Genomic DNA, 16,570 nt, shown 5'->3' on the forward strand with positions numbered 1-16,570 from the left:
TAGGCTCACCTGTAGGTCACAATGGGAGGCGGCATACTTGAAATCTCACATGTTGGGGCCGTCTGTGGATGAAAGAGTCGCACTCTTGTTAGCAATTGCTATTTTCTTTCACTTTGTTGCATTGTTCCTATATTCCTCCATTAATCTCCGGAATTGTTTTATTTTTTAATTAAAATTCTTATCTTCGGAACACTACAATTTGTACTTGTGTAATTGCTTTGTTTGATTTTCTTGCGACTGATATGGAAGACTCAATAGAGCTGGAGCACAGTTGCGCGTGAGGTATCATTGGGTGATGATTGGGTCAATATCATCTGGTGTTGCACATTACTCAAATTGAATGAAACAAAAACTGTAGGCACAAGTTGGAATGGGAAGGGGAATCAGAAAACATGGTGATTTTGTACGGAAAGCTCAGGTATGGAGCGGTCATGTGAGAACAACAATTCGGAGATAAGCAAATCGAAGGCAATGCACAAGAAATTGCGTGTCGTACTTCTTGTGGCGTAGTTGATGTGAAAGTCTTTCGGGGAGGGTTGTTGGGTGCTTTGACCCGTAGCTCGGACTTGTCAAAGTGGGGGGTTCTGCTTTATCATATGGCGAATGTGGTAAAGTTGATGAGTTGAACCGCGGTAGATAGGATTGGTGTAAATGTCTGTGGGTATCTCGATTGTAGAGGTCGCTTCAGATTGGTCTTTGGGTGATTGGCTACAGATAGGCGGGGGATTCAGTCTGTGAGATCTATGACGGATCGGATAGGACCGTTAGAGAATAATGGGGGTAGCCCAACGTAGCCTGACGTGACCTGAGGAAGATGTCAGTTATGTGAACTGTTGGGGTTTGGTTGTGGCTCACTTTGATTATTAGAAGCCCCGTAATCGCACATCGGTCGGTTAAGGTGCCTTTGAGTTGAACTTTTACCCCAGGTTCAAGTGGTATGATATCGGAAGGAAGGGCAGACGTTCCTTCTATGATGTATTTGGCGTAGAAATTTGCGCCGGAATAGGCCTATGAGTCGACGGCGTCAGTAATTGTCTTAAAATTTGAGATATGACACTAATGTTAGTTTGGTGCTCAATGATGAGCTCTAGATATGGAAGGGATGAGGTTTGGGTGGTGTTGTCCGAGTGATTTGGTGGGAGGGTAACTTGTTGGATAGTCCCGGTGCCTTCCATTGTAATTTTTGCGGGAGAGGCTTGAGCTTGTGTGTGGCGTTTCCAAGTGACTCGTTGGGGATGATAGTAGAATTGTTGGTTGCCGTTTCGGTCGGTTAGGGCGACTTGACCTTCAAGGCGGTAAATCTCGCCGTCTTCGAGTTGTTGTCGTGTGGTATCAAGAGGGGCTAATGTGATGGATGCCCGTGGAAATTTCGCTGGGACGGTAGGTGAGGTGAGAAACGAGGATCGGGTGAGCTGTGCTTCAAAGGGATTGGATTGATACTCAAAAACCTGGAATAGTTCGTTAGCGACGGGCTTAAGTGCTGCGGGAAGGGGCCTTACAGATGATATCGCGGTGAACTTTCCACAAAACGTCAAGGTGTCGCGAGTGGGGAGACTTTCAAGCCAAGTGACTGGCCATATCATGATGATTGGGATTAGATTTGTTAGTGTTGGGTATAGTTGGCAGCTGATTGGCGAGGGAAATTGGTCGAATTGATGGGGGGCGAGGGGGGGAGGAGTTGGCCGTCCGCGTAGTTATGCCTTGGCCCATCGTGTGGTCGGAGGGAGTGGATGAATAGTTGCGGTGATGGTCGTGCGGGTCCAGTATACCGGGGCCTGTGGTGCTCTCAGGGTTTGGTGGCGATCAGTATTGGTCGGGTGGGTTGTTGCCTTCGAGCTGCTGGTCGAGGTTTGGCTGAGGGTAGTACGGAGACAGCTGGGGTGTGCGAGGGGGGGATTGATTGCGGGGGTGGGGGGGTGGCAGGGGGGGAGTGGGCGCCGGGGGGGCCTGGTGAGGCGTACGGAGGCCCGCGCGGGGAACCAGCGACGAGCGGCGGCGCAGCCGCCTTGAAAGTCTAGTGTATTGTATAGGCATATAAATTGTATTGTATAGGCACATACATTGTATTGTATTTATTTTTGAATACAAAATGTCTTGGTGTATTTGCATTGCATTGGACACCCAATACAATACAATACCACTCAAAAAAAATGTATTGAACGTGCCAATCCACAACATATAACATTTGGGGAGGGCAATACATTATGCAAAAAATACATTGTATTGTATTGGATAAAAAATACAATACAAATACAATGTATATGCTATACAAAAAAATACAATACATGCCATATACAAATACATGGATTGTATTTGTTGCACCATTGACATCAGACCACACTGGCTATCTGGTTTACATCAGGCTGGATAGGCTCTCAGGTGAACTTTTTACATCATTTTATTTTTCAGGTGATGGTGGTAGGTTTTGTTTTGGACACATGGGAATATGTAGAAATACAAGCAGATTCCAAAGGTGCCGGAGGCTGTAAAGAAATCCAATGGGTAGAGGGCAACAGAAATTTTTAGATGTTTGGCTGGGCAGCCTCAAGCCAAATGTTGGTCATTAGGCACAAGTCCCTCTGGCAGGTGTGAGCACAGAGAGGGACTTTTGTTAAGTTTGAGTTGCTTCAGAGGGAACGGACTCTGCATCAAACGGATACAAAAGCACAGTTGAGGCCTGCCTTACATTGCATATCAACACCAGTGCTACATTGCATGACAGGCAATGTATTAGGGGGGTTCACAATTTGATTTATGGCTCCTGGTTGGACCACAAAAAATCCTTGCTGGTCACCTTTTCAGCCTTAATTTTAAGATAAAATCATGGACAGAAACAGCAACCAACATCCATAAATGTTTCTGGTCATCAAATGACCACCATAAAAATTTAGTCATCCCACATTGCAGCCCCCTTGAAAAAATTACCACCCCACCCCATTGATACCGTCCGCAAAATTTGACATATTGGGCAGGACCGGCTAGTTCCCCCTGTTCATGCAGGCAGAGAGTGGGGAAGGCTCCTGGTGATCAGGACTGGGGCCAGTGTCATGGGCAGGACAGAGGTCTGCACCAACACACATGCCTCTCTTCCCACACTTGTTGCGGGTGACTGTGGCGTAGGGAACACAAGCCAGAATGGACATCATCAATAGCCACTATTCAACCCACCTGCTCCTCAATTTTCTTCCCAGCCTTTTGGAACCACATCACCAAATTTTTGTTTCATGGAAAACCCAAATGAGCAGATCCCTAAGTCAGGGATGTATGCCTGCCATTCTGTTTTTGACATTTTTTGACACAACACTGAAATTTTGCTGTATAGGATCCTTTCCCAGTTGGATTTCAGTCTAATGGGTTCCCCATCTGGCATTCAATCAACCCAATCTCCAAACATCTCCCACCACCACCTTGAATCAGAATTCTTCAGTGTTTTGATCAACCAGTTGCAAGTCAGAACCAAATACCCTCACCTGGACCCCTCAACCAGCAGCTAGGAAGAGACCCACAAGTACAAAGCCAAAAAAAGTCTGAGATTTTTGTTACTTTGGAAGAGGAGACCTGGCTGAAAAGGAATCATGCGGGTCACAGCTACAAGGGAAAAGGCACCAACAACCCCGGCCCACATGGCTGGCTTCTGCATTGTTCATCCAAACCATCTAAGAATTTCATGAAACCAAAAACATCCCAGCTTACCAATGATCACTTGAGTCCACTCTGGCTGTGTCCTGTCTTTTGCTTTTCTCTCATTTTTACTTCTGTAGTTGTAACTTCAATGATGGTAGTTTCACGTCACTCTGATCGTTTTTCTAAGTTATTTTTACATGTTAATATAACTTGTGCATGGCTATATATGAAATCTACATTAGAATGATGTTCTCCCTGCATTTCCTGTTTCACAAACTCAACGCTGCTGACACTCAAGACTGAGTTTAGGAGAGAGAAGGATGTGGAGCCGATGGGAGAGGACTTCCTTATCAGCCATTTGTTCTTGTTACCTGAAGCCTTGTACCTACCAATCAAGAAAAGCGGGTGATTGGGGAGGCAAGCAGGTCAAGATGGGATGGGTTCCCAGGGAGGCAAGTAGTGATGGTGGAACGGCTTCCGATGGGAGGGTGATGGGGGGATGTGTCCCAGCTCGGCAAGGTGAGGGTGGATATTTGGGGGCTTGTCCTCTGGCAGATGATGGGATGCCATTCCTTTTCCATTGGTGAGGCACCAGTAAAATATGGAAACCATTGTCAATGTTTTTTTGGGTGGATGGTTTATCCACCAGTTTCAAATAGAACTCAGGGACTGTAATTTGCCCCTGTAGGGGAAGGTGCAGAAGTTTATGTATACGGCTGACTGATTCTGAGCCAAATGGGATTCATAGTAACCCGCAAGAAGAGCCCAGATGAGGTTTTGTTTTTTCTGGTTCTGCGTTGTGACAAACCATTGATGATTGGTCTGGTCAATGGATTGATACAGAATTCCAGCAACCTGCTCTTCTTTCTCAAGATGATCAGCAAAAAGTGCCTTGTCTGCAGGAGCTACACAGCCATCTAGGTGTTTGGCCAGCTTGTGTAGCATGCAGTAGCCGCATATCTTCACCAGGAAAAATCAACTGTCACCAGACATCAGGTGACATCAAGTAACAATGGCTTTCAATTTTTTCCAGCTCTGGCACTACCACAACTAGGCTACAATGGCCCCTTTTTTCCTACAGGGGGCTGTACATGCAGCCAACTGTGCAACTGGTGGGTAGCTCAGTGGACTTAGGCTGATTTCACCTTTAGTCCAGTGACAATTTATTTTTCCTGGTGCTTGATCTTCCAGGCGTCCCAGTTGGTGTCGGTCAGAATGGGGAATGATTTGTTGTCAGACATATCAAGCGTGAGGTTTTGCAAGAGCTAAAGGGAGCGCGGGCTCATAACCTAATTGAGGACAAAGGTGGGGAGTCCCTGAAGCAGCAAAAAGATGTGAGTATAATAGGGGGTTTCAAACCACCTCCAGGAAGTTGTCCAGGTCGGACTTTCCAGGAAAAAAACACAACCTGGAACACCTCCTGCGGACCTGGATTCCTGAACGGGAAGACCCTCCAGGAGCTCCGGGAAATCAGGAAAAACTGGTGCAAAACAGAGCAACCAAACCCTTTCAAACCCCAGCCCCAAACTGAACTGAACCCCCAGGAGGTTTTTCTTTGCCATCTTCCCATTGCTGCTCAATGACCAGTACAAACTGGTCATCGAGATGACTGGAGCTTCTCCATGGTGGGTTTGACCAGTCATTGAGAGAACTCAAACCTCTCAATGGTTGGTCTGCCCGGTCATCGAGAAGGCTCAAGCTGCTCAATGACCAGTAAAAACTGGTCATTGAGATGACTCAAGCTTCTCAATGACCGGTCTGGACGGTCAGTGGGAGGAATCAAACCCTCTCAATGACTGGTCTGCCCGGTCATCAAGAGTGCTCAAGCTGCTCAATGACCAGTACAAACTGGTCATTGAGATGACTCAACTTCCCAATGACCTGTCTGTCCGGTCATTGAGAGAAGTTAGAACTCAAGCTCCTCAATGAGCGGTCTGGATGGTCATTGGGAGGACTAAAACCCTATCAATGACCGGCTTGTACTGGTCATCAAGAGGACTCAAGCTGCTTGATGACCAGTACAAACTGGTCGTCAAACCTTCTTAATGGCCAGTTTGTACCAGGTGTGGTGGGTGTTGATGAGTTTAGGAGGTACTAACTCATCATCACAATGGCACTTTGGGACCCCGGCACAATGGAATATACTCGTTAAAACCTCCTCCCTTTCCTGGGAGTGATTTCTGGGTCTGATTTCCTGTACTTGAACATTTGGGGGGGCTCAAACTCCAGGTCCCACGAGTGTTTTTTTGGCAGGGGATTTTTTTCCTGGAAATGCCGACCTGGACCGCTTCCTGTAGGTGGTTTGAAACCCCCTAATGAACAGTCTTACAGAGTGATGAAAGCGCGAGCACACCTGAAGCAGTGAAAAGCTGTGAGTATAACGAACAGTCTTAAAGACTGATGAAAGCGCAAGCACACCTAGAACAATGATGAATGAGACCGTTGAGAAACACAAGAGGTGAGTGAGGAATAAGTGGAAGGAATGGGAAAACACTAAGCATACCTGAGATCAAGCAGATTGAGTTTGTTTTAGACTCCAGAAGTGCTGTTATAAATCCCCATATTGTTACATGTTTAGGACTCTGCTCGACCAAACTTGTCATTCAAAATTGTATATGCATAGTGTGCAATGTTAAATCAAATCTGCACTTAAAAAAAAAAAAAAGAAGATTGAGGGTGATGATCAGTTTGAATTGAACAAAGTGAGATGAGAACAATAACTAAGATGAAGAAAACAACATATTGAAACAGAGTTGGAATATAGCATCTAAGTTAGGGTTGTGAGTCTCATCAGTAAGATTCAAACCTAAATCATCCCTGCTCCGCAGCACGGCACATGAGAGGATGCCCGGCTTCCCTAAGCATCAATACCAAATGCGGTGCCGGGTGCTTGTGTTTTTGAAAAAAGCGGTGCGGTACCCGGGTCTGCCGGCACTTTCTCTACCGTGGTTTGAACAGTAATAAATGAGAAACTTTGAAAGGGGAAAGGGAGGACAGTGTGAGGAGGGAAAATGTTCTGATTGGCACCAATAGGAAGAGAAATTTTAGGCCTTTAACATGGTACCACAGGCGTGAAGTATTTGTCAGGGGAAGACACCGGAAAGAAAAAACTCCCACCCAAAGAGCAGAAGCCCTCACGCCAAAATTTTGTGATTACCTACAACTCCCTCCTTCCCTCCTTCAGAGGTCGCGCTTCGCGCCAGCCCAGGCTACCAGGGCCCTCCGAAGCGAGGGACTTGTGATAAGTCAGGGTTTCTCGTAGAGTTATCCTAGATTCGAACCAGGTGAACTTGTGGTTAAACAGGGTTAAACCGTTGCTCGTTGATAGAATTGTATGTACTTATGCTGGGCACGTAATGTTTTTGAAAGTTGATTCAGTCTCAATAGAGGAATGACTTCGGTCCACAAGAAAGGTTCATGGAATCATGCGAACCTTAGACTTGAGAGAAATGCTCAGCTGACTGACCTTTTTGGAAAATGTTATCTAAATATGTAGGACCTGGCAAAGGTTTCAACTTTGAACCGGCGATGAGACTCCCTTTTTTCAAGTGGCAGTGGAAGGACTGGTGAAATTTTTGCATAACTGGGTCAGCACTCAGCTGGTATAGTGAGACGCCGCATGCGTAAACAAACGTTTTCCAAAAGCTATGTACAATAGGTCTAGTAATCGATGCACGCCAATCAGAATCAATCAAGTTGCCTGGAGCTTCGTTTGGACCAGATAGTTCTTGGTGATTAACACTCGAATAGAAAACAAAATGAAGGACCAAACAAAATGATGGCTCGTGTGAAGGTGGGGGCACTGCTTTCATGGGTGAGTATTTATCCTGGGTTGGATGCTTTGAGTTACATTCCTGCTTTCACTGCCTCTATGCTGACGGATGACATGTGTATCGTTAATGCTCTCCTTCGATGTGAGCCTTGTAAGATTCTTCGCTCAGAAGGTTTTCCAGTTCTTGAGGAGAGGAGAGTTGAATTTTGGCCAACCAACCTGTAAAGAAAAACGAGGTTGGGATAAAGCCGTCAGGGGACGACGTTCTCAAGGATAATCTATGAGCGGTCCACCGTACGATCAGCTTACCATCATCTTCTGGACTTTTATTCAGCAGACCAGCCTGATCAGTTAGCTTGGTGTTAACTTCGGTTACAGTGCCCGAAACCGGAGCAAAGATATCTGACGCAGCCTTGACACTCTCTACAGCTCCGATAAGTTCTGTCGATGTTTTACGTTGAAATTTTGCCGAAGAGAAAAAGTTATGCCCAGCGATTTGCAGGATCAGTAAATTTTGATGGATACTCCATGTACTTTTGCGAGTAGGTTTGTGTTCGACTGACCGCCAGTGGAGACTGTAGCCGAGACTTCAGGGAGCTCGACAAAAACCACGTCTCCGAGACTGTTCTGAGCGTAATCTGTGATGCCGATCGTTCCGATGTTGGTCTTAGGATCCAGGGAGACCCATTCATGCTCCTTGGTATAACGTTTGGCTAAGCGATCGAAAAGAAGACCAAGGAAAATTACCTGTGGTTAGGATTCATTTTTTTCGTCTGGACGGAGGGTTGCAAGAGACTAAATCGTGTAAAGATGCTTACTAGAAGCAAACCTCTTGAATCCCACGGATGACACTTGAGGTAGACGGATGGTTGAAGAAGTCGGGCCGGTGAACCGACAAGAGCGGAAGATTGGACGAATGAGGCTGGCAGACATAGTTGGGGCGCGTTACTGTGGAAGCGGTGGAGAGCACTGTTGTTTGAAGGATTGGGCTTATCGGCGCTTTTTCTATTTTCCGGACCCAAGATTTGTTGTTCGCCCCGAGGGGTTTTTCACCCGTCCGACTCCCGATCTACATACCCCGATTTAGTGCCGGAGTTTCACCCGACGGGGCCGCATATGTACAACATACATACACCCGGGGATATGTATGTATTAGGGGGGTTCACGTAAGGCTGATTTCAAAAATCAGCAACCAAAACCAGCAGATGCAGCTTTTGAAAATCGTGAGAAAGCAAAAAGGTTTGGCTGGGCAGCTCCCCTTTGGAAGCAATCTGCAAGGCATAAACCTTACTCACAGGTGCATGAGCAGACGAAATCAGCATTGCTTTTTTTGCAACGTGAACCCCCCTATTGAGCATTCACATTTGTTTTTGGGTTAAATAAGCCCTGGTTTGTGGGCAGGTTAGAGCAGCTGAGCATCTCCAAATGCAATTTGGCCTGACTTATCACAAGTCCCTCGCTTTGGAGGGCCCTGGTACAGCCTGGGCTGGCGCAAAGCGCGACCTCCGAAGGAGAGACTTGCAAAACTTTGGCTTGAGAGCTTTCAGTGTTTTGGTGGGAGTTTTTTCCCGCTTCCCTTTCAGGTGTCTTCTCCTTGTGTATTCCTATTGCCTGTGGTGCCAGATTAAAGGCCTGATTTTTCTCTTTCTTTTGGTGTCAATCACCAACTTTTCTCCCTTCACAAACTCCTTCCATCCCCCTTTCAAGTTTGTGACTTTTTTGTGCTTGACCAGAAGTGTGTATGTAAATTTCCAGAAGATCCATGTGGACTCAATTGAAATACAGAACTCCATCCTCCATCCACCTTGACTGCTGAGCAAGGGCAACACTCTCCTTCAAGTGTAGATATCACAAAAGTGGCACTACATTGAAGCTGAGATGCCCAGCTTGCTGACTTACAATGAGTGTGCGCTGTGTAAGGTCAATTTGATTCAAAAAGCTGGCCCAAAGCCATGATTTTGCTGAAGCTCTCACGTTGAAAAAAGCTGATAACTCATAAGCCTCCCATTGGAAATGGGAGATGCTGTGCATTGGGGTGCTCCGCACCCCCAGTCCCAGGAGGCTTAGTTAAGTCAGAATTTAGCAAGTCGGGCAAGTTTTCGGGGTCCAACGGACTTGCTACCCAAGCTTAACAAAGCCTTTCAAATGAGGTCCCAAAGGGACTCTCCATAGGAGAGGCTTACACCAAAAGTCAGCCGTGCGGCCTGAGCACTTTGAGAAATTGGCCTGATTTTCACATTTTTTAAACTGAACCTCTATTTAAAAAAAACAGAACCTCTCAAAGATAATTCTGAGTAGACAAAGATGTAGCCTTGCTTCTTAGGTGTATTTTCTTTTTTTTGGAACCAATTGGCCAAAAATAGCCAGTGGCTTGTGATTTGTAGTCCATCATCCCCTGGTTTTTTGGGAAGTAGATTTTGACAGGTGCGGATCCATTTGGATCATTGGTCCATGGACCCTCTCACGGGTGTTTGACTCAATACAGCCAGTTGGCAGTGTTAAATTCATAGATTCTGGAATCAATTGATAATATGTATGTACAATTGTGGCTCCTGTGCAATACTTGTGTCAGCCTGCAAGTAAATACAACATACCTCCAGTAAGTTAATGTTATATTTTCTACACAGTCTACAATAGTTATCTCCCCAGTTACTCTGCCTTCACTTCATTATAGTCATAATATGCTTGTATAGAGTTAGTCAATTCATCATCTCTATATTAGGGGGTTTCACAATAAAGAAACCCAGGAAGGTGTTTGAGCGCTTGCAAGTATTGTTATGAGGATGCTTGGGGTGATTTCTTGCGGGACTTCACGCCAAATTTTTAAGCAAGTATGTTATAAGACACTCAGGGGAGTGAATGCAAATCTGACAAAAAGAAATGCTTTGTAGGTAAGCTCAGGCCAGCACGGTATCAGGTCCAATCCCGGTGTTTGATTACACTCACCTGACAAAAAGAAATGCTTTGCAGGTAAGCTTGGGCCGGCACGTTATTGGGTCCAATCTTGGTGAGGAAAGAGAGGAACCAATACCGGCGGGTTGAGTTAGACTAATTACAAGCTTGCATAGCCGCAGTAATGCATAAAGGAACATGATTTGTCTATGCATAACTGTGTGCTGAAACTCTAATGATCTAAGAGCATCCGCATCCGTGGCTAGATTAGCCTGGGCTAACTAGCTCAGATTACAATTGGAATAGGCTAATCTGATTGGCCATCCGCATGGGTAGGTATTAGCGGGTTCGAGGCCGTCAGAGGTTATGTGTTTAGGTGCCTATATGTTATGTGTTTGGCACCTAAACACATAAAGTTCATGCTGAAAAGCATGATGAATATTCAATTTGATCTTAGTCCCAGGATTAGTGGGGTCTACATTTATACCCCACTAGCTCCAAACGGAGCTCCGGGTCAAGTTGATCCCTGTTTGATCCAACCCGATGCAGGTGCGGGGTCAAACTAAGTGCCCTAATCCGGGATAACTTAGCGCCCGGTGCGGATGGTCTAAGTTTACCACCTTGGCCCGCTTTACTCTCTAACATATGTCACCTGCGAGTAAAGAAATTCAGTGCCGTGGGAAGCAAAAATGCTCATCTTGAAACCACCTATTAGTTGTACCTTGTTCATTTCTATGTTCCCCAGAAATCCAAGATAAGACAACATCATATCAACTTTCCTCCTCATCTTCAGATACATACTCAAATCCTGTCTCAAGATTTCCAGTTCATGATACTGTGTTTTGCAGAATGGTTGAATTTTTCTCAAATTCATTCAAGGTTTTTTAAGCACATGCAGACAAAAATCCACACCTACAGCACTTTTAGAAAAGGATGTCGCTGGCTCCCAAAAACCAAAAACCAAAAAGCAGAGCCTGCAGGTCGTGCATGCGCCTGCATATGAACTGTGGGGCTGTAGATATTGGACGCTATTTGCAATCCTGAAAATCCAGCCCCGGCCGGCTCCCATACGCAAATGAGCCATTGACTACTGGCTTCGCTTCCTGCCAGGTACCCCCCCCCCCCCCCCTTCCCCCCAACCGCTGCCTCCAACCATCCAAATATTCATTCTCAACCACTTCCCGCCACCCAATCAAATCCCAATTCACCCAAACCTCATCATGTCTAACTCAAACAGTTTTGCCCAGTACTTTGATGCGCCCACGCCAATCACCATGCCCCATTGGTACCCTCCCCCATCTGAAGCCAAAGGTATTTCAGGATTTACTAACCCAGCCGACCGCGGCCATCATCCAAGCTTCGCCGGCCACCACAACTTGGACGCCGGCCACCGTAATTTGGGCCCTGCTGGTGCCGCTACTGGAGGCGCTCTGTTAGACGCCGGCCACCATGATTATCACACCGCCAGTGCAACTGCTCATGGAGCCCCGCGCCATGTCTGGAACGGCCCAGGCTACATTGATTATGGTATTGCCAGCCCATCCGGTCACCTGCCCACCAACACCGGCCACATAGATTTTGGCTATGCCGGTGGTCACCCGACCGGCTACTTTTCACCCTTTACATCATCATAAACCCTCACATCTTTTACATATCTGTCATTGAACAACTTCATCTGGTACTAGACCAGACCTATCACTTAATTAAAACTTTCCAAGCTCAGCTTGGTGGGTCTTGTTATCTGATAGTATAGTGCATCAAGCCCGTCTGGGCACATGCACAAGTTTGGGGGTGAAAAGCCCAAGCCCAAAGCATGTGTGACATACCCAAAACCCCTGCTTGGCACATGGCCAAGTTGGCGGGGTTCGGCACAAATCCCCGCTGGGCCAAGGCCAAGCAAGGGTGCCACACCTGCCAAAGATGCTGGCCATTGAGGAGAGAAGTTCCACTCCTCAAGGGTTGGTTTACAGACCGGTCATAAAGACTTTCCCTTCTCAATGACAGATACAGGTATTGACCACCAAGAAGGGAGTCGTCTCTCCCTCTTGATGACCGGTTTGCAGGCCAACCATTGAGGATGAGTAGTTCTATCCTCAATGGGGGCTCTCCTCCCCAAGACTAGCAGTGTATTGGCCCTCAATATTGACACATCTGATGGCCGGTACACACATCAGTCTAGATATGTCACCGCAATGATCCCATTGGCCCAGAGCTTGGGGTTGGCCAAGCAGGACTTGGGCATGTGCCAAGATCCGCCGCCCACCCAGGATACCAATAAAAACACAAGTTTGGAGGGTAAAATAATAAAGAAGAAAACAACAAGAGTTTGGAGGGTAAAATAATAAAGAAGAAAACAATGACAAACAATATGGTTAGATTATGGAGAGATCACAGACTATCTATTGGAGGCGTATTTGACTTCGTTTTTGATTTCTTGCCTGTTCTTCTGGAGGGTGGCCACCCATAGGGCCATGCCATCACACAACTGTCGAGCAGGCCCTTTGGAAAACTTCAACATGAGTAGTGTATCCGGATGGACGCGGCGAAAATACGTCCAGTGCGTTATCTTGTAGTGCTCAAGGAGGATCCAGGTATGATGGTCATGTACGCCGATTTGGCAGATGCCAAGGTACTGGTCTCACGTGCCCAAATTTTAGACACCAAGGACTGGGAGGAGGGGGAGGGGCTCTTGACACCACTCGCAAGCGGTGCTACATTGGGAGGGGGATACCAATGTTAAGATAGTGTATCATATTCTTATAGAGTTGTATGCTTCTACTCCATACACCCACAAGCTGGCCCATATCATGTACCATCTTATGTAGTCCAGTCCCTGTCTCAGTTGTTTTCTCTTTCACTTCACTGAATGATTATTATACATTGACTCAATGCTCCTGGACTATGTCCTTGACATCTTGTCATCTCTCACTTAGTCTTCATGTCACCCAAGTTCCCCTCAACAACCAATTCCAATCGCGGGTTTTTGTGACGGCCGGGACCGGGACTAGTATGAGAAACCCATCCTCCCATCAAGGAGGATGGAGGAACCAAAGACACAGACGACAGTGGGGATTACGTTGGAGGGATAGATGACAATGACAAAGATATCAAAAGGGGTGATTGGCGGGACGCCGGTGGAGTTTGGAAGGAGCTGTGAGATTGACCTGATGGGGTCGGAGCAATCCTGCCACCACCTCGACCACCACGTCGACCGGTTGGTGTGGCAGCATTCCGCAGAGCTTGTCTCGGGGGTTGAGGCTGGTTGGTTTTCTTATCCAGCCAGACCAATATTGGGTCGTCCTCCTCCTCCAATGGATGGGTCAGGTCGACTCCTGCATCCCCTTGCTCCAGCGCGTTGGTCCAGTTCCGAATCCAATTGTTGCCAATGACCATGTACAACATTGGATTATCTTGGCAGGTAAAAGTGAGGCCCTCCGCGGCCAAATTTGGATGCTGCAGGCACAATTCCCGGATCTTCATGCAGATCATCTGCCTGTTGGACGCCAAGACCGCCTTGGGCTGCAGGTCAAACCATATCAGAAATGGCCCCCAAAGCAATGATCAAATAAGACTTACATTGACTTCTTGGCGCCGCATTAAATGCTCCGCTTGTTTCCGCTCTTCAGCAGTACCATACTGCATTTGTAGAATATTGTCGCATTCGGTATTCTAAGTGCAAGCAACCCAATCAGCAACTGTTCGCAAGAGTTATGCAAATATAAATCAATCAAGCAGCTTACAGTGGCCTCGTCCTTCTTGCCCTTCTCTGGATTGGCCATGGAGACAAAGACATGACAGGGAGACTTGTGAACCTTTTCGGCCTGCGCGGCAAATAAGGCAAAGGCGTCCTTGGTATCAAGGGTGATTGGGCGAGACTTCGGATATACATTGTTGTTCATGATATAACCAACCCATTTTAGCAAACTGCCCGCCTCCGCCTCAATCATGAACTCGAGCATGTTGTTTTGGGAGTTCAGGTAGGCCGAAAGGCCCCGTTTGAAGTTGTACAAGTCCCATCCGGTGATGTCAGTTTTCCAGGGAGTCAGGGTGGCGTGAGTGGTTGTCCTGATGAATTTCAAAGGCACCTGCGTGTTGGAAAACTTCTTCTCCATATAGACTAAGTACGCTATGTGAATGGGAGTGATCACCCGTTTTTCCTCTTCATCGGCTGGATCGTAGAATCCATCCTTGGGTTTGTAATGGGACTCAGATCCCAATTGCGCCGGGCTGCCAACGCCAAAACCAAGGCCGGGGTAGCTCGAGGTGGCAGGTGCAATGGCAAGGTGGCCTCCGGGGCCGGTGGGCAAAAAACCCAAAGCAACAAGGGCCCTTTTGGCGCCGGGGGTGGTGGCGGCAAAATTTGCATGGCCGGCCGGGTAGCTGTGAACAAGTCCATCGGGGTGACTTGATTTTTCCAGTGGGGGTTGAACACAGGTCCTCAAGAGGGTGATATAAAAAGTTGAGAAGAGTGTCTGGACTGAGAAGGGTATATGTCTCAGTTGGGAGTTGAACCAGGAACCAGGTAGCTTGTGACAGGCACGTGATATGTCAACCAAGAGATATGAGAGTATGAGAATATGAGAGTGAGTTCAGTGGTTATTGCAGATAAGAGGGATGATATGGTATGTTATATGTTATAAAGTATAAGGATGATGATAAGGGCTAATGGGTGATGTCTGTATGACTGGTGGGTACTGAGCTGAGGGAAAAACAACTGGGGGAGAGAGCTCCTCATATAGACAAATTTGAGGGATTTTAGCTACAAGGGGTAACCTGGATGAGGGAATTTAGCTAGTGGGGCTGTGCACAAGTGGTGTCAGAAGATGCTAAATACAGGTAGAAAGTGGGGTGAGAAATGAAGAATGAGGTCATACTACGGATGGCGTTTGTGTTAGGAATACTTCCTGATCCTGTAGCTGCGGAGCAACATGCATGTACTATGCAATGTCAACTGCGCGGAATTGTTCTCAAGCCCCAAGGCACTGACGTGGATTCCCCAGACTCGAGAAGAACCACGCCAGTACATCCGCCATCAAACCCAAATCCCTTAATTCTCTGTTGACCCATTCCTACCTGCAACTTTCTAGTACCGACTTCACCGCTCATCTTAGACCGTCGAGACTCAGGAGGAGCACGAAGATAACCAAGTGGAGGTACAGCAAATCCCCGCCCCATTTTGGTCCTTTTTCCTGTCCCTGTCTCGCTCCTGAATATCTTGTTGATCCTTTTTCTCTCTTTTAGGCTTTTTATTATCTTTCTCTCCTATATTGTCTCTAAATAGTGTCTAAGTGTTGAGTCGTAGTACGGGCTAGATCATCAGAAGGTACATAAGAATTCATTTCTTTTTCTCTTATGATATCTTGCTTATTCTCTATTCTTTTCATCTATTTCTTCTTTGTTCAGTTATATACTACTATTAGCTTTTGGTATCTGCTGCAATAAAGTATAAGATCTCAAATTCTTACAGTTTGGGACCCGGGTACCTGTTGCGGGTCCGGTTACCGGGTGAATTTTTGACCAAAAGATGGACCCGGCACCACCTGGGCGGGAACCAGTGGTACCTGAGGTGGTATACCCGTGATACCCGCTCTCAAAAACATGTATATGTTCTATATTACTTCATTTTTCAGTCTTCATCTACAACTATAACCTTCTTTTTACCCTTCTCCTTTGCCTTGACCTTCTTTTCTGTCTGAAGCCCATGCTTCCACTTGGCCAAGACCCCGTCTTTGATCATTCCATTTTTTGAATGGAAGGCCACTGTCATACCCCTGCTTAGTGAGCAAGCTGATAGCCGGTGTCTCCTTGGCAAAAAGTAATTGCGCCCAAAGCTAAAAGCTCTTTTGACATCAACCAATGTTGCTTTAAAAATGTAGAAAATCAGTCAGCTCATGCAAGAAGAAGAAGGAGATCCTGGAAAACTTCTACTGACCTGGAAAGCTCAAGACATCAAGTACCATATATACAAGGCCCCCATGCATGTTTCCTGAGTTTTTCTGTTGGATCCACCACTTCAGTGGATTGAACAGTTCATCGCCATCCAAGATGAGTGCCCTCGCAAGCCAAATATCCAAAGGATTGCTTGAGCAGTGGCCGCCTCGAGTGGCAGCAGCTTCACCAAGGCCAGCTAACATGCTACTCTTTGCCTGTCAAAGATTGATACAGGTTTCAATATGTGGGAAGGAGTTGATCAACAAAAGTTGAAAACTCACCTTGGATGTTTTAGTCAATGATGTTGAGGGGTTTGGAGGTGTTGGGTCTGGTTTGTAGAATTTTACCCAC

General features: G+C 46.6%; 2 protein-coding genes across 2 annotated transcripts; both read right to left on the reverse strand.

Moving 5' to 3' along the window:
* Positions 1 to 7,520: 7,520 nt before the first annotated feature.
* Positions 7,521 to 8,329, reverse strand: PtA15_7A457 (uncharacterized protein; the record flags this gene model as incomplete). The annotated part of the gene is made up of 4 exons (XM_053171065.1): positions 7,521 to 7,615; positions 7,706 to 7,837; positions 7,960 to 8,109; positions 8,215 to 8,329. 4 exons carry the CDS (start codon positions 8,327 to 8,329, stop codon positions 7,521 to 7,523), a joined length of 492 nt encoding a protein of 163 aa, XP_053022284.1.
* Positions 8,330 to 13,292: 4,963 nt separating this feature from the next.
* Positions 13,293 to 13,518, reverse strand: PtA15_7A458 (uncharacterized protein; the record flags this gene model as incomplete). The annotated part of the gene is made up of 2 exons (XM_053171066.1): positions 13,293 to 13,439; positions 13,489 to 13,518. 2 exons carry the CDS (start codon positions 13,516 to 13,518, stop codon positions 13,293 to 13,295), a joined length of 177 nt encoding a protein of 58 aa, XP_053022285.1.
* Positions 13,519 to 16,570: the final 3,052 nt, after the last annotated feature.

The sequence above is a fragment of the Puccinia triticina genome, chromosome 7A (assembly GCF_026914185.1).
Source record: "Puccinia triticina chromosome 7A, complete sequence".
Classification (NCBI taxonomy): Eukaryota; Fungi; Basidiomycota; class Pucciniomycetes; order Pucciniales; family Pucciniaceae; genus Puccinia; species Puccinia triticina.